This window comes from Zonotrichia leucophrys, chromosome 3, assembly GCF_028769735.1.
Source record: "Zonotrichia leucophrys gambelii isolate GWCS_2022_RI chromosome 3, RI_Zleu_2.0, whole genome shotgun sequence".
Taxonomy (NCBI): Eukaryota; Metazoa; Chordata; class Aves; order Passeriformes; family Passerellidae; genus Zonotrichia; species Zonotrichia leucophrys.
This window is the reverse complement of record NC_088172.1, coordinates 83,386,569-83,405,284: the sequence shown is the minus strand read 5'-3', so window position 1 is coordinate 83,405,284 and position 18,716 is coordinate 83,386,569. Positions and strand designations below refer to the sequence as shown.

Sequence of the window (18,716 nt, the reverse complement as noted above, 5' to 3'; positions counted from 1 at the left end):
GAGGTTTTATTTAATTTCTGCAATTTTTCTTCCTTCTATCCTTACTATTCTTATGCCAAAACAACAGTAAGTTTGTTTTTGAATCCCTAAGCTGAAATGCTACTCAATAAAATTATCAGGTAACAAATGCCTTAGCAAGAGTATCATTCATTTGGGAGGACTAATTTACAAGTAAAATGAAATGTCTAATATGAATAGAACACTAAATTAGAACTGCACTGTTGGACTGTAAAAACAGAAATACTACAGAAAAAAATTACAAATTTCATCCAGAGAACTGCTAAATAGCCCTTGCCCACAGGAACCTTCAGAACCAAGGAAGTAGTGACTTGCAAAGGATTTTAAATACTATCTAATGTGGAATTTGCCACATGAAGACAATTACTCAGAGAAAACCTTTGACAGGTAAAGTATTATCTGCCTAAAAGTGGTGTAACTTGGCTCTACCTGTCTGAAGCAATTACTGCTTCATAACAAACTAATTGCCAACTATGAGCATTACACATAATTCTGAGCATTACATTACATTACAAGTAATTCTCAGTTACTTGCATGAAGCATGGGTGACTGCAAGGTACCACACATGCAGCTGAAGCTGTTAGTGACTCTTTTTTCTGTGATCTTTGAGTAGAAAATGGCCACTCATAATTGGTGACCAACTATCAATCAACAGCTTCTATTTCACTTATTCTGCCCTGTTCTCATAGCTTCACAAAGCCTCATTTGAAAGTGAATATTTTTCACATTATCACCTGCGAACAGATCTTATATAACCTAGAGGCAGACACACCCGGGTGTCTATTTTTTTCTGACAGACAAGGATACCAAAGGTTTTGGGACATCTACAGAATATGGTCACAAGTGCTCCAATCAAATTTTCTCAAACACCAAATATGTACCATCTGCATATGGAATGCCACATTATTTTTTGCTGTACAGCCTTTGGAAAATGCTAGCCTTAACAGCAGCAAGTACCATTTTATCTTATTTGCAGGAGTTCTAGGATTTGCACAGATGGTGATGGTCCAGAGTCAGGATCATATGGCAAGGAAATGCATCCCTCTCTCCATTTTCATCTGATAAGAGTCACTGGGCTATGCTCCTTTCATCTGCAGAAAGGGGAAGAAACAATAAAAGCTTTTTATACTAAGTGTTCCCACATTTAGGATAGGAAAAAATGCTTTAATTGTTCTAACAATTCTTTTTTCATGCATGCTAGTAGGTACTAAAACATACATATATTCACTCACCTCCTAAAGCTGAGCTTCCATGAAAGCCCAGAAACCTTTTTCCTAATAGGTATCACAAAAATCATCAGAGGAGAATACAGATGATCTAAGTTGGGTCACAGTAAAATTATCATTGTTACTTGTGGCAAGCATTCTTTCATGTTTAAATCAAGCCTCAATTATTTCATCCTACTTATTCTTTAGAAAGCACAAGTTAAGCATAAATATGCTGGATGAGATCTTTTCTGAGAAATGCATGTGGGACAAAGAACCACAGATGACCCCAGAAGGAAACTGTATGAAGTCAATCAGAATGATCACCTGAGTGTGTCTTTATTTGCCAGTATACACATCATATTTGTTAGAACATTGTCACACTGGTAAATTTAAAGTTCTCTAAGCAGAAGATTCATGACATCAACAAAGACTGTGGGGGACAGAAAGGGAATCAGGGAAACGTAGGAAATTTGTAAACAGAGCCAAAATGTGTGTGAGGGCTAGGATGCCCTTGCCAAAAATTAAAAAATATTTTTTCTTTAATGCAGACAGCGGTTCCAAAGGTTGACCAAATGTTACTATCATCTGAACAGTGAAGTCTGGTTTTGTTTACAAGGTAATGAAATCCAAAGGAAAGTGACAACAAAAGGTTTTAAAAGTGATTTTTCCTTTTTTTTTCAAATACGTTCCAGCAATTAAATTCACATGCAAAAAGCTGATTTCACGTACAGAAAATACTTTGAAATATCCAAAGTCCTCAAACTGACAAAAATACATTTCACAGAGATAGAGTAAACAAAATACAAATCCACAGCTGCAAAGTTTCAGATATGCAAAATGACTATTTTAATGTTGTGACAGATCCAAGGTTTGAAAATATACTATAGCATGTTTCAATCAAACTAACATGGGACTGAAGTTACCTGTGCTGTACAGGTAAATACAACTAAAACCAGCTGGTGGCATTCTGGCTCTCCCCAGAAAAGGAATGGATGTGTATGCTGAAAGTCCAGGGTTTTTTTACAGAAAGAGAACTGACAACATTAAACTGATCTTGCACACTGGAAACCCTCAAGATTAATATACAGTAGCACAAAAATGATAAAAGTAGTTTTTTTGCTAGGTAATAAGAAAGAAACCAAAACAACAAGCATCTGACAACACTCAACTGGAGATACTGTAGATACAATGTGACACTTAATTATAAATCCCTCTGGGGACTGAGTCTGACACACCGTGTGCAGATCTGCACACTCATCACCAGAGCTCCTGCTCTCACCTGATGTGGGCTGAAATGCCATGAAACGTATGTCTTCATCTGGATTGTAATGACAGCTTCAAACAAAGTTCTCAGGCTTTAATAAGCTGCATAAACAGCTGCAAACAGTCATTTGCTCTAATTATGTTACTGTCAAAATGTAAAACAAAAAAAAAAAAGGCAATTTTTAGGGGAATTTTAATTACTGCTTATTCAATTTTAAAAAGGAACAAAAAAGAAAAGCAGTTCAAGGAATACTGAAAATCTGTATGAATTCAGTCACAGGTATTAATTAAGGGCATCAAGGTTCTGTACAGAAATGAAATATGAAAACAAAAACAAATTCAAAAAGGAAATAAGCACTGATACTTCACCTCTAAAACTTTTAGAAAAAATGCCTTTTTTTGTGTGTGTGCATATAATTAGGAGCATGGTTGATAACACAACGGCAATGTACCCATTTTCTACAATCTTTGACTGCTATAGAAAAATAATTCTATGACTTCTGAGACAAACAGGACTTGCAAATATAACTTATTCCCGTTAAAACTGTGCTTGGTGTCTTAGATGTTTAAGGCTATACATGCATTGAAATTTAAGGAATTTCAGGTTGAAACAGTAGTCGAAAACTGTGTTATATTACAGAAATTGTACAATGAGGGTAGGAAGGGTACATATGATGCAGCATCAGTCTGTTCCTGTGAGACCAGCATACACCAGGTAATTATTGTACAACACCAGGACTCGAGACACAGGAAAGCCAAATCTGTTTTTAAAGCAGCACACTTCAGATATAGGTAGAACATGGTAAACCAAGCTAATCTGACAGCATTGACTGATATTTTTGTTTGTGATAGATTTTGATTAAAATGCACCAAGAAACACAACCCAAACACTTTGCTACTGATACAACAATGCACATCCAGTCAGAAAAGAGGTATTTGGAATTCTCAGCTGGGAGTCACATTTACAGAAGCCTATTTTATATTTGTTAACAGAGATCCATCACATATCATTTTTGTCTTTAAGTAATTGCAAGTCCAAACATTATTTGTCCAAATAATTAGAAACAGGCTTGGTTCTTTGGTTAACACCATGTGACTTACATCAGACACAGGAACCAATTAACAATAAACAGCCATATGAGGAAGTTTTTTGGATGGGGGGCAGGGTGGGGGAGAGGAAGGAAAGGGGAAAACTTCAAATTCAAAGAAATGCATTGTGTTAAACTGAACTGCCCTTTGAAACCTCCTGGACTAGGAATAATCAGTTTAAGACATCTCTTGGGTTGCAGTGACATTGCTTACACACCATAACTTCAGTTTCTCTACAGATTAAGTTTCATACAAAAGAAGGAAGGCACCGAGTGCATCGGTGACGTACAGGCAGTATAAAAGTATGCAAGAAAATGCTACATACTGTATATTTCATACCTTTTAGAAATGTGGTGAATGTGTGCTATCTCTATGCAATATAATGCTTTACAAATCCAACTCCTTATATCCCAATGAAAGAATGAATTAAAATGTGGAACACATTTTATTAATCTTGCTGGTAACAGCACAATTCAGTATTTGTATTCACTAAGATCAGTTACTAGCTTATAGCCACCAGAAAAACAAGTTCAAAATCACTGAAGATCAAGGGAACTATAATCTAAAACTATATTTTGGGACAGAGCCAGCAGCCTTTACTCATGACAGATGTTCCACTAAGAATGGAGAGGAGGCTCAGTTTTACCACTGTTATTCATGTTAATAGTGCCTTTCTCTGAGACATCCCCAGGATTAGATGGAAGTGCTTACAGGGAAAGGTCCTACACAGCATGAAAGACATCTGGTTAAACCAGGACCTGAGTAAAAGGCAGAAGGTTCAGGCCCTTAGTCATCATATTAGCACTTTTGATTGCGTTAACAGTGATATAGCTTGCTCATAGAGCATTTAATTTCACATTGTTAAATCATCTTATATAAAAATAGGTAAGAAAGCTCTGTAAGAAAGTATATATACTATATAAGGAGAAATCTCTCCTTAAAAAAAGCAAATAAAGGGAAAAATTGAATAAAAGGTTTCACTAATTACACTTTGTCATGAAAATCACATTAAAAACATTTATCATAAACGAAACAGTACTGAGCACTAATGAACCTTGTGGTTTACTGGAAAGGACAGCAAACTAGCTGTATAGTAAAAAAAGGTCATTGCTCTATGTCCTTTTTTGTAAATATTCCCTAATACATTCAACTGCCTAGAAATTTTCTTAAAATGTCATAACAAGCCATTTGCAAAATTGACCATCAAAACTGGTTCAAAGCCCTGCTCCTTGCTTGTACTATGGCCTAGAGATTACATCTCAAAGCTATGAGAATGCTTCTAGTTAATTCTGCAAAACCATTCAAATTCACACTCTGGAAATGAAAAGTTAAAAAGCAATCCACTTTAGACCCTCAGCATGCAGTCAGTGTCCACGGGGTTTGCAAAACACAGAAAAAAAATTAAATTGATACAATGGGCAAGACTCTTGTTCTCAGATACAAGAGAGAAAAGGATGACATTAATTACATCCCTGAATGTCCATGAGGTATTCCTTCAGTGGTATGGTATTACTGCTTCTGCTCTCCTGAGTAGGGCCTTTATGCCAGCTCGACAAGCAGATGCTTCCAAGGAAATGAATTAATCCTTCTTGCTATGACAGCTTTGTCTGGGCAGAGCTGTCTCCTGATCTTCATTCCTACAGGAGCAGAACCAGCCACTTGCCTGACTCCTGGCCCATTTTCAGCACAAGGACCATGTATCTATATCCATCCAGCATAAGCCTGAACAGAAAAACCTGACCCAGCATGTACCAGGCCCATCCATTACTTAGTCACACCACAGAGGAACTCAGCTTGCCAGCACTAATAATTGTGCCATATTCAGGTAGACATAAGCAGATACTCGTGCATAAGATTTCTGCATAGTCTGCAGAAAGGAAGAAACCCTGCTTGAATTTAAGGAGGGGCAGTGATAAGTTCTTAAGGCTAAACTAATCCATGTCACTGTAGGACAGTTGGCACTTGCCCTACACACCCAAGGCAAATAAAAAACCATCTACCCTCTGTAAAACACACTGGTTTAGAAGCCACACAATGTCCACAGAGACCAGCACTGCTGTGAATGCATGAACTCCACAACTCACACGTCACAGTTCGTCTGAGCAGGGCCCTCCAAGGGCCACAGGGTCCAAGAGAGGAATATGATTCACTGCTGCTGCTGTAAGGAGCCATCTCTTATTTTAATGCTCTTGCTCTCAGATGACATCTCTTCAATGGGTGTTGGTGATTCACTGACAAGGAAATGCTCCTGTGACTCTTCCCTCAAGAACTACCATCAGAACAAAGTGGTCTGAAATCCAGCTGTGATGTACTACAAAATCTAGCAGTTGAGTTAAAGACCAAAAAACCAGAACATTCTTGATGGCTCCTTCTAACAATAAACATTGCTGAATATTCCAGTTAAAATGATCAAGATGTTTAGGGACTGCTTTAACATTTTTAATAATAAGTTTAAAAAAATATTTCAAAAGCTGAGGAAAAGAAGAAACAAAAACAAGAGATAATGATTAAATAACAAGTTTGTGACAGTATCTGGATGTTTGGTTTTCTGCCTCCATTCATAACTGAAATCATATTTGACTGTGTTGCAGGTGCCAGGCTCTATCACCCCTCTAACCCATTGCTCTTCACACCTTCAGGGTGAGATCTGCTCCTCTCACTAACATTAATGGCAGGCAGGCATGCACAGCAGTGGGAAAATGAAAAGGATGTTTACCTGTTACTGAGAATTCAGCTTCAGAAAGAAGTCAATCTGCTTTACAACCGAGTGACAAGCCAGAATTTTAAAGACTACTATAAACAGGACAGGTGTTTTTCCTCCAGAAAAGTGTCATAAACAGAGAGCTCAACACAACTCTGAGTTCAGTGAAAGGGCATTCCGTTGTTAGTTTCAAGCTGGAACAGCTCAGGCCAGAAGGCCTGTACTCAAACCTCATTCCCTGACCTAAACCCATACTTTTTGTTAGAATTGGGATGTGTAAGAGCGATCTGTACTCAATTCCTACATGCAAATGTCTCCCTCAAAGAAGTTTTCTTCTTCTGGTTTGCTATATTAAAACTGATGGTTAGCATTTTAGAAATCTTTGGGAATTGGAGAGGTGACAGAAGTTTTGCACCAGTACCTTAAAGTACAGTGTCCCTTACTTCTAAGGTCCAGTGACTGCCACAGGCAGCTTTTCAGAGACATGGGGAGTTTGCAGGAGTGAGCCATTGGGAAGAAAAGAGAATAAATCAGGAACACTGTAAACACAAATTTTAGACAACAAAAGAATTGCTCCAAATGTGTGAAAATGGGAAGGTACTGATGCTGACACTGCTTTTGTCATCAAAAGTCTTTGAAAAATTTACAGGTAAAAGAATTTCCAATAGTAAATGCCATAAAATCTTGGTTTCAGGTCAAGTATTTTCTAAGTTGATAACAATGTTTAGCTCCCACAAAAGCACAAATGTTCATTCCAAGGGCTCCCCAAATTTCCAAATCTAATTTTTAATGAATTTAGTGGACTTCCATTTCATTTAGAAATTGTCATATTTCTCCTATAGTAGAGCTTACACCTTTCCTTGCTTCTGCCTTTGCAGTCAGACCTCACCATGCAGCTACAGCATGGACATCTCACATCCTGAGCATGAGGCAGCAGCACAGGGACCAAGCTTTGCACATTTCCAGTGCTCCCCTGGTTCCCTGTGCCCCTGGCTGAGCAGGAGCAGCAGGATGGTTCTGCTGCCCTCCTGCTCCACAGGATGGGAGGCAGCGATGTCCTGCAGGCGCTGCACAGCCTCTCCTCCTTCGGTGCACTGATTCCCTGCTTGCCTGTCCTGCCCTTCACAGCCTTGCCCTTAACAGAAAGGAACTGAGCAACTTTTTCACATTTATAACACTTTAGGACGACTTGTATGAAATATTCTAAGCACTAAACCAAACATCATATACAGAAAGGATGCAATACTTCCAAGAAGAGAATCTGCACGAACGTCACTGTTCTACAATTATTTAAGGCTACACTGACAGGAAACAGATTCAATTCAAGATCTGCAATTTCTACATGGTTTGCTGGCACACAGAAAAGTAACTAATTTGATACATTTTTTTCAAGTACTTACTGTACTTTTGAACAAAGGCAAACAACAAAAAGCTATGAAAAAAACACAGCCAACTCTGGGGAAAATATAAGTGCCTGTAAATTTGCTAGTGATACTTTGTTCTTCAGCAATTCTGTTCCATGCTTAAGACCTAACTGAATGCACAAAAGCACACTGTGTGTGCAAGCCCTTATGCAGGGTTTAAAAAACCCACAATAGATGAAGGCAGATTTCAAATACAAAGGTGTAGGTTTGCATAAGCAATGAAAAACAAAATTACAAACAAATCAAATAATAAGAATAGGTTCTAGAAAGAAAAAAACATGAGAGCTATTGGTACTACAATTAACTCACAAAAATCCCAAGGTGAATCCAATTATTGGTTTTGCACAGCAAATCAATGTTCTACTGTGTCAAAATTAAACATTCATTTCCATTCTTTAAACATTCAGTTTCTAGCCTCTCATAAATCCAAGCAAACCATCCTTCTTCTCTGAAGCACAAACTGGTCCTGAATACTTTAGAAAAGTCCTAGAGAGAGATTCCTCTTCCCAAATGAGCCCAACACAGAGTACCATAAATCTCTGTTGTGTCCAAATTAAGATTTCAGTGCCTTGGAAATCTAAATGGTGAATGCAAAGCTGAAGCAATGCAACCTACAAACAGAAACCCACATCATGACACAGTTTCATTTAGTTTGGTTCTGTAAGAGGTTATTTGCTGCACCTTCCAAACTGACTTCTTCATTTGTTCAGTGATGATGTTAAGTATGTTCTCCACTGGAATTACCTGACCCAGTTCTTGCTGTTCAATATTGTACATTATTTTAAATAACAAAAGCTGTACAAAGAGACAATCCATCAAGAGACAATTTTCAGTTTTAGGAAAGAGCATCTAAATATCCACAAACAGAATAGATAAAACCACCTCCACATCCAATGAAAAACTGCTTGACAACAGCTTCTACGTCATTGCTTCTATTATATGGAAAGCTGAAAAGATTGTGAAAATCTGAGCATTTTTCTTATGCATATTAAATTAACGCTGATTTTGTATTAAATTCTACAATCAACATTACATTTCTCAAACTGGACTAACAAAAGTGACTGAGAGAGACAACCTGCATTGTATAACTGCAAGACCATTCCTGTTTAAAGAAAGTTGTTGCATTATCTGTATTTAGTAAATAAAGCTTCTGTAAATGAAGCAGCAGTGCAATATCAGGAGGAAAAAACCCAAAACACAAAGGTCTGTAATAATGTTTAAGTCTTTAAATCAATAAAAACTGAAAGCCTGGCTCTGCAAATAAATCAGTCTAATGACACCAAATAAACCAAGACATGGAATTACAAAATCCTTTAAAAAGGACTTAATGAAATTGTTAAATAGTGTGAGAATTTGAGAACCATGTGAAAAATCTTTATTACAGCATACTCACCATGCCCAGTCCCACTGTACTTGACTGTCTGTATACCCCAAAGCCAGGACTGTTCAAAGGTATTATGAAGGAATTCAAGAGGAACACATCGGTCCTAATGAGAACACTTGAGACTAACACTAATTGTCTCAACAAAATCCAACACTTTTCTACCCACCAAGTGCTATAACAGTCAGTGAGGTCTCATATTAGTAAGACATTATCATCATTTATAATAAAAAAGAAATTGCTTGTTTTCTTTACAGGAACAATTCAACAAAACTTGTAATTACAAGCAGAAAAAATATTTAAATTGGGAAGCTTTTTTAAAATACATCTACTCAGTAACTTATAATTTTAGTAATTTAAATTGGATTCAGCAGTCAATAAATTGGTGTGAGTCCAGCTAAAGGCTTTGGGACAAATAGGAACCTCAGAAGCACTGATATTTCCCCAATTTTGGTGGATGCCAGGAGTGTTTATCTGGTGATACTGCAGCTTCTCAACTGCATCATTAGCAAACTGTGTTTCCCAACCTGAATACAAGCAAAGCAAACTTCTATTTTGTGTGTGAACATTCTTTCCATTGCTGGAAAATCCCTAGAAAAATAACTTACTGATGTTCTCTTCTTCAAGAAGAAAGGTAAAAACCCCTGGTCTGCTCTCTACTTCCAACAAACAGCATATGGTAATGCCTAAAACAGCTCACAAGAGACTCAAATGGATACCTGTGTCAAGCAAAGCCACAGTATTTTGCATTCATCCAGAGTAGTTCAACTGCTGTTACTTCCTTCACAGTCCTTCAACGTAACTTCCAACTGCTGACATTTTAAAGAAACCTGTATCAATTTGTTTAATGAAAATATATTTTAGTAAAGTCGTGCTCTATGAGCTTCCTACATTGGAATACATGAGTAGAGGAAGTGCTTTCAACAGAAAGTTACATAGTTTTACAGTACAACCTGTCTAAGGAGTTTTGGAAGGGACCAAACCAATGGTCTGGTCTCTTTGGATTAGGCAGAAGTACAGGCAAGAGGGAAAAACCCAATTTTTGCCATATATAGAGCTTGTTCCTGTCACAGACTGAAGAAACATTAGTTTGATGTCAAAGTTCACCTGATGCCCAAATGCCAGTATTTTTCAAACCAACTGCATATCAAAAAATGAAAACTTAATTTACTAAGCTCCTGGAAAGAAACTCAGTGCAAAACAACAGTATATTTCTATTTGCTGTATTATTAAGTGTTCTTTCACCAGTGGTTTTTCTTTTTTTTGCTTTTGCTTTACAGACCATTAACTTTTTCTGAAAGTGCAAACTATTGACCTTTAATCTGAATGCAGGCAGGTCAGAAGCTACAGTATTAAAGCAATACAAAAGGTACACAAGGAGGAGCTTACATTAATTTGGAGAACCTCGCACAAAATGTTTCTGAATTGAAGACCACAAAACAAACCCAAACAAATACAGCATCAGGTGGATGGGGAAGGGACCGCTATCGTATCTGTGTACAGCAAGGATCCTCTGACACCAAGGAAGTTCATGACACCAAGTGAAGATTCTGTATTAAATCCCACCATTTTGCAGGTTGTGCATCCTTTCCGATGGAATGTTGACTGCAATTTCCATTTTTTACTCCCCCAACGAATCTGCTGATTGCGACCAGGGGTGATCGTCTTCCTGGGAGAACAAGCTCCCTTAGAACCACGGCTGCACCTTCTACCATCCATTAGGACTCCAGGAGAGTATGCCATCTACAGACTTGCTGTCCTTTAGACTCCTTCATTTCAGTCCAGTGGTTGAGTTCGTCTTCTCCTGAGCTGTTGAGACCTAAGGAAATCCAGCCTATCATTTCTTTCCGCTTCATGCTGCGCTTGTTGTAGACGGAGAGAATGAGCGTCACGTCCGAGAGCTGGAACAGCGCCACCTGGAAAACGAACGTCTCCTTGTACACCGGGTTCGGCTGCCCTCGGCGGATGGAAGTCTTGCACTTGGACATCTCCTGCCCCATCGAGTTCAGCAGTGTTAACTTAACATATGTATCTACAAAAGAAGTCACACGGTGGAACGTCAGATAGCTTGGAGCCAGAGATTTGGAGAAGGAGGTGATTACAGAGAGCGAGGATATGGTGTATACCAGGATGGCTGAACGCATGGAGACATGACAAGTAAACAAAATATTACAAACACACTAACAAATGAACTAGCTCCAGCACTATGGACATGGGTTAAGTTAAAGGTATACCTCATAATCCTCTTCCCATTAACCCCTCCCACCTTGTTTAGTCTAAAAAAACTTAAATTGCATTAACACTTAGCAAGCTCCAACTAGCCACAACACTGTAAGCATACCACTGAAATTTCAAAGAATATGGATAAACAAAGTGGAATAAAGGCAATTAATGAAGAGGAAAAGAAAATGATGTCAAAATGCAGCAATGATATCAAAACAGCCAGGATAAAATGCTTAAGAATAATCTCTGCATGGATGTGGTTCTCATTTTGGGCTTTTCAGTTTTATTTATCTTGAAAACCAAAATGTAGCAAAGTGCATTCAAAGATGGCAGTTTACACAATTAAAAAAACCCTATTATTTCCTAGATTCATGAAGGAATACATTTACTGCGTGTTTTAAGAAAAGCAAGATTTTGCACAATTCAAGATGATTGTTCAAAACGTAGCTTGTATGGTGCTTTTAAGCATACATTTAAGAAGCTGATGCAAGTAATGCAGTAAGTGCACATTATGTGTTAGCATTTGGGTATAAACCCTTATTTTTAAATATCTATTTTCATTGGACCAAAGGCACCAAATCATGCTCCTGCAGAAGGATGCACATTTCATGAAGTTAACTAATGATAGGAAATATAAAATGGTATAAAACAATCTCATATTTAATTTTTATTCCTATCTTTTCATATTAATGGATAATATCAATTAAAGGCTGGAGTTTATCCTAAAAAAACACATTGAGTATTTTCACTTTGCAAGTACATTGAAACCCCAACATCCATAATCAGAGATAAATGCAACTTTTGCATTAAAGAGTGCCACAAAAAATAAACATATACTTTTATAAATTGGCATGGTAGGCAGCTGTGGATATTTTCTGCTGGCAGGTCTCTTTTGCATGAAAAAGACAACATCCAATTAGTTTCTACAGGAACTCACCTCGGATTATATAAACCTGTCCACCTATCAAGTGTTTTAGACAACAGAACAGTCCGTCTGACAATGGGGTGGAAAGCAGTAAAAGAAATAATGACCAGATGTCAATAGTTGGGTGAGAGAGGATCAAAGGTTAAAGTTTAAGAGGAAACACTACTCACTGGAGTGGAAGAACATGAAAGCTTAGCAGCACAGATCAGAAAAAGGACTGAACAAAAGGATTGTTAGGTAAAATTTAATGAAACGGAAATTTTGTGCAGTTTTTGTGTAATCTTTAACAAAAATTACATTGCTTACATAATGGGTTATCTTAGGACTAATAGACACTGGATTCTAAACCACACTTACCATAGCAAGAATTGTGCACATTATTAAATTATAGCAGATTGGGTAAAGATCACTATATCTTTATCAAACCTTATGCTTTTTCATGCAAACTCCAGCATATTTAGAAAAACTGCACATTAAAGTAATTAAACTTCATATATTAAGCAATAAAATGAAAAATAATTGAACTGAAAACCAAGCTGGTTTTGCCTTTAGCTTTTCTAATTACAGATATTTGATTGTAATACTTCAGCTCTTGAGTAGTGATGAACTGGGGCACAAGAATGACTCCGATGTTATCCTGAAAAAAGCTGAGGGTCACTTATATCTAAAATTCAGCAATGGGTCTCTATTTAGGATGTAAACACCTTGCTTTTTAAAATCCACATATTTATGGATTTAATGTGTGTGTGCATGCATATACACACACATGCATTTAATATGCAACATATTTTCAACTGAACCTCAGGGAAAACTGAGAAGCTTCTTTTTCTTAGGCAAAATATCAACTGTCACACAGAGAAACAAAGAAGACACATCCACTGTTACTGCCTGCAGGATTTGGCCCATTTGCCTGTACTCAATTGCTAAATGAGTTACTATGTAATATAAATATGCAGTAGAGGAGGATGTACTAGTAAGAAGTAAAAATTTAGTATTCAGTTCATATTTGCTGCAGAGGCACTTCAAAAAAATTCTCAAGTTCCCAAGCCCTAGACTACAGAAATGTGGGAAAGAGTAATTGCTTCCATTTCTATCACAGTTCCTCAATGCATGAATGAAAACTGAACTGTGCATATACTTTCCAGCACTTCTTGGGATTCTGGAGCACTGATAGTCCAAACAACAATTGTGAACAGGACATTTCTTCATCATCATCATCATCCTCATCATCCCTACAGGCCTTAGTTTTAATTTGGGAAAATGATGGCACAGATTGAGGTTGGCAGATGTCCATGATGTATGGGATTAGGATATGGCAGTAGCACGGATCTGCGTCCAGGAGTTTAAAAGGTGCCACCACAGCTGGGGGCAGGGGAGGGGGATGGCACAAAACAGCCCAAAGGGGAAATCTGGATTCCAAAATATTCTGTGCATGGTTTTACCAGACCCAGAAAGCTCACTAGTTTCCAGCTTTCTAGAAACAACAGAACTCCGAACCCACATTTGCCCTAACAGAACTGGACCACTGTTATTATCAAATCCTCCCCCTATCCTTCACAGGGACAAAAGGTAGCATGGAAGCTCTTCCCTCTGAAAAGGTTAGACAGACCATGATTTTACAGGGCTACGTGCCATGTTCTCTGCTCCTTTCTTGCAATCTGAAACAAATTTTTGACCCCAGTGACACTCACAACTGTTAGCTACACAGCATGAGCCCATTGAGCACATTTTGGGAATTAACATACTGGGGAATAACATCTCTGTTTTCAAAACAAGTACTACTTTGCATACTCTAAATATCAAATAAAAACTGGCCATCTCTGAGATTCCAGAAAGACAAGCATCTGGTTTTGCCTTAAGTTTAAGGGAACAGGAGATCTCTCCCTTTAATTTCTCCCCACACTCCAGTGTCCTCTTTGGCTTTCCCCATCTGTTTCTACACTTTGTCTCCAAACAGGTGACGCTGGGGCAGCTGCCCAATTATATAGAAGTATTAGATTCATCTATTGCCTTCCTTCTCTGGCCATGCTAGCAAAGCCTGGCTCCATCAGTGTGAAAAGTATAGAGAAAGCAGAGCAGAGTAAGGTGAGCCAACTATGAATAGAACAAACATGGGTCAAGAAAATGAGGAAGAGGAGAGAGCATCACTATCAACTCTGGCTTACTTCCTAAACTCTGAAGACAAAGTGAGATGTGCAAACCACTTACAAAATGTTGGCAGCCTAATACATAATCCAGTAGCAGATAATCTGCTAGTGCCATACTGATCTGGGGCTTAAAGCCAGAAAGAGTAGCTAAAACCTGAGCCTCCTGACAAAATCACAAGGAACAGGTAGGTATTTCTTATTAACATTTACGTAAATCAGACCCACCATCTTAAAAAACAATAAAAATCAAAAAAAAACAAAAAGAAGAAAAAAAAAGCTTGTTATTGAATTTTCTCAAGCTATATCAAAGAGCTAGAGACAGTAATAACATTCTCTCCCTGTGACATTCCATCTGGCTCTACTTAAGAAGTATATAAAGTTCACAGATATTTCAGACATGTATTTTTGAACAAATGCTTGAAGACACAATTCAAGTCCTTTCTGATGGTGAACATTCCTCCTGTACAGTAAATATGCCAAAGGCCTCAAGTGGTTGCTCCTTGCTTTACTGACATTCCCAAATTACATATATTACCACATATATACAGGCACATAGGCAATTAAAGACTGCAGCATCAACCCCTCCAGGAACAGCAATAACTGTTCAGAATGTTTATATTAATATTAACTGGCATGTACTTTCTCTTTAAACACTGACTTTTTTATTCTTGGCCTGTGATGTGAGGCATTAGTAATTTAGCAATTAATCATTATGATAAAGGTAATTTATTAGTCAGTCATCATGAAAAATTAAAACAGGCTTGTCAACTTACAATTAATATTTTGAATTTTAGATTTTTTGCTATTTCCCAACTGACGAGAAATATAAAACATGAAACAGATTAGTTGATGATTGCTCTATTTCATTTTGATTGGGTAAGACTAAGTGATAAGATTGAAGTCCTTGCTACTGAGAGCCCCACCAGTACAGAAGCATTAGGATGAAAAAAGATTTTCACTCACTGGGTGGTCTGTTCGCTGCCAAGTTTTTGAAGTGGCTGCCTTTTATCACTTCTGCTGATAATCTTCCAGTTGTAGCATTATAGAGGAGGCCAATGAGGATTTCTGGAGCTGAGCCATGTACCAGAGACTGACAAGAGGAGGTACTTTCACTGCAGGACACTTCTGACATGCTCATTTGAGAGTCACAACCCTTTAAAAGAGATTAAAAGTTCTGTGTGTCTTATGGAATGATGGTACTGGGAAGTCAATTTTTAGAATAATGCATAGAAAATTCTGAAAGCAACTTAGTCAAAATAACAAGTTCCATTCAACCACCCAATATGAAATGTACATTCTTAATATATGCTTAATTTGCACATGTTAGAGGTAACAATAAAACGGTCTGAAATTAAAACAATTATTAGGTGCTTTATGATTAAGGAGAAATAACAGCAGAAGATGAAGAACAGCCTTTATGATCCCTATTTATTTCAATTTCTAAGGTAAGACCTGTAACAGAATTTGTCAGGATCCTGGAAAACATTAGACCTTGGATCTTTTACTTTCCAAAAAATGAAGAACACCAGTGGAACCTTGAAGATAATAAAACACAGAAAATTCTTATTCATCCTTTATAAAGATTATTCTCTAGCCTGAGAATTTATGAGTAGCAAAGTAACAGAACACATGCAATTAGAAAAGTGCACTCTGTCTAGCATAAATTAGCTTACAAGGAATTTAACTGGATCCAGGGACACAGAACTGCAATACTCTCATTGTCATGGGCGGGAAAGGAAGAAAGCCATCCAAAGCTCAGGAAGCAATGCTTTGATTTCCACCCTGAAAGCTTCCAAAAAAATTAGATCTTTCATGCATTCTCACTCTATCACATCTTTAATGGGAGTTTCTATTACTAATTTTTATCATTTTAACTCCTCATTATTGGCATAAAACAAAGGGAAAAAATACACTTTCTTTATGCTGCCATAGTAATCACACCATAGTTGTCCCTATTCTAATTTGCACTAGCACATAAGAATGGTACCACAGAAAACAAAAACTGGATGGCAAGTAGCCAATGGAATGACAATGTACTTGGTAACTGAGGAGAGACTTTTTAATTATCAGCACATCCCTTTATGATTCTCTCACAAAAAGTGTGAATTGGGTCCACAGATTTTTCAAATATGGCTTGACTCATTTGGGAACCTGGCATCACTCTTCCAAGGAGTCATGATGATTTTGTGAAGCTGATTCTTCCAGATTCCAAATGTCTCTATCATTTCCAACAACAGCTGACATGGGCATAAGATCAGACCTAAAACCTAAATAGCACAAATCATCACCAAGATAAATGTTAACTTTGTAAGTTACTTTATAAGTAACTTCAGCTGACATACAAATCCCACATGCACTATAGAATCTCAAATTATAGAAGACATGATACCTACAATAATATCCATTTTACTGACATTTAACTGGTTCTTTTCAAGAGAACATTTTCCAAAAGTCTAGCAGAAGTTTCAAGCAGCAATCCAGTTCCTCATTAATAAACATTAACTGTTGTTAGCAAAAGCATTCTTACTACTGAAGAAGGACCTCAACAAATTTCTTTGACTTCCCTCTCCCAAGCTGCAGATTCAGAATTTTAAGTCTTTGGTTATTTCTCCAAAAGGTCTTTATTCAGTGGCAAGAATAAATTTCAAACTGCTTGCAAATTGTTAATTGCTGAAAATTAATTACAAGTACACATTCATTCTCTGATTCTTGTCATTCATAGAACAGGAAACTTTTGATTCCTAACTTCAACAGAAGGAACAAAATAGAAAGTTTAAAAGAAAGATGACTTGATTCAGCAGTCACAGTATACACTGCACACTTGAAAGCCTCAGCCTATCACAACTGTAGCTATTACTTAAGTTTTCTGGTCTTTTAAAATTGTAACACATTATCCCCATGGTGCTTATTCACCTTATCATTTTTTGAGCCAGGAATTTTAGCACAGTCCACCTGACACTGTTCAAAGCTTAGATCTCAAATTTGATTGAGATCATGCTGCAAGCTCACAATAAAAGAGATTTAACACAAAGAAGGCAGCTGGGTAACATTGTCCCCAAGTCCTCCAAGGGCTTTGACATGCTGAGAGAAGGTGATGATAGTGCCTTTTCCTAACTGGGATTTATTTGTACAGTTTACTGATGACCTAAGAGTGTCTTAGAAACCAGTTTATGACAGTCAAACTCACTACAATGGGTATCAGAGCAAGGTTTAGCCTGTTAGAAACAGTGAATATTAAATGAGTGACTACTGAGTGGAAATGTGTCTTGAAGTACCGGGAAAGAGAAGACAAGAAGCTTCTGTGGTAAAATAGAGAAGGAGGAAAACAACTGAAAAATTCAATGTGTGGTATTCCAAAGCTACATAAGCATGGGCTAGAAATATCTTTCCTTTACAGCAGAATCCTGAGTAGACAGGAGAAGGACAAGACTGCCTTTTTCAAGGCCAAGTAAAAGGATCTCACCAGCTGAAAGGTGACCAAGGTGATGCTTCAGAACTCTAAATGGATGGAAATGCAACTAAATGACTGTACCTTAGAAGTGTTGCACAGAAAGAACGGGTAGATGCAAGCTTCATGAAAATCTGGAGAGCATCTAAATTAAATATTCTGCTACAATATTTTCTAAACCAAAATATTTTTACAGGTTTGAGAAAAACAAATAAATGTTGTTTAATCCTAATTTTATAATAAACTGATGGATCTCCTTCCTACAAAACTGTGGGGACATGAACAAGACATTAAAATAAAACAATCAAATTCACAAAATTAAAAATCTAAACAGCAGTTTGTTTTCCCTTTCACTCTAAAAGAACCTCAATTTCAATTAATTTTGTTTCATGCTGACCCAAATGAATTTTAAAAATACTCTGCTTCTTAGTTATAAACTGGAAATTCCTAATACAAGAGAAAGTGAAATGTTAAGAAGGAAAACGAAGCAGATTAGAAGACAGAGTGATGTTACTGGGTAAAAAAAGATTAAACAACATTAACCAAAGTATACTTTCTGTGGCTATAACAAGGAAGAAAACAGAGGATTTAGGGACAAGTATGTAAAAGACCTGAGGAAAAGGGGAGAGCAAGATCACATTTTGTCAATTTTCTTTTAAAAGAAAACAAAAATTTTATGAGGAAGAGAAGAAAACAGAATCAGGAATCGTAAGAGACAGTTGAGATCAACTGGGCTCAGATCAACAACTAAAGAAAGATTTTCCCTTGCAGGGCAAAGTTAAAAGTAGAGATACTGAGTACTATTAGATGTTTTTTCAAAAGCATTTTCTCCAGCACATTGTTCACATTGTGGAAATCCAGTCATTGTTTTAGGAAGATATTTCATGAT

General features: G+C 37.2%; 1 protein-coding gene across 4 annotated transcripts in view; it reads right to left on the bottom strand.

Moving 5' to 3' along the window:
* Positions 1 to 1,543: 1,543 nt before the first annotated feature.
* The window catches only part of SYT14 (synaptotagmin 14), an 89,943-nt gene continuing 72,770 nt past the window's right edge, over positions 1,544 to 18,716 (bottom strand). For 2 of the 4 annotated variants that reach the window (XM_064709036.1, XM_064709038.1), the window contains 3 exons: positions 15,343 to 15,532; positions 12,245 to 12,301; positions 1,544 to 11,116 (listed from right to left, as the gene is read on the bottom strand). In XM_064709036.1, the coding sequence (XP_064565106.1) occupies positions 10,803 to 11,116; positions 12,245 to 12,301; positions 15,343 to 15,532 (561 nt within the window). In that variant the 3' untranslated portion in view covers positions 1,544 to 10,802. The remainder of the gene's footprint in view (positions 11,117 to 12,244; positions 12,302 to 15,342; positions 15,533 to 18,716) is intronic. The other 2 variants (XM_064709037.1, XM_064709034.1) reach the window with 1 other exon arrangement.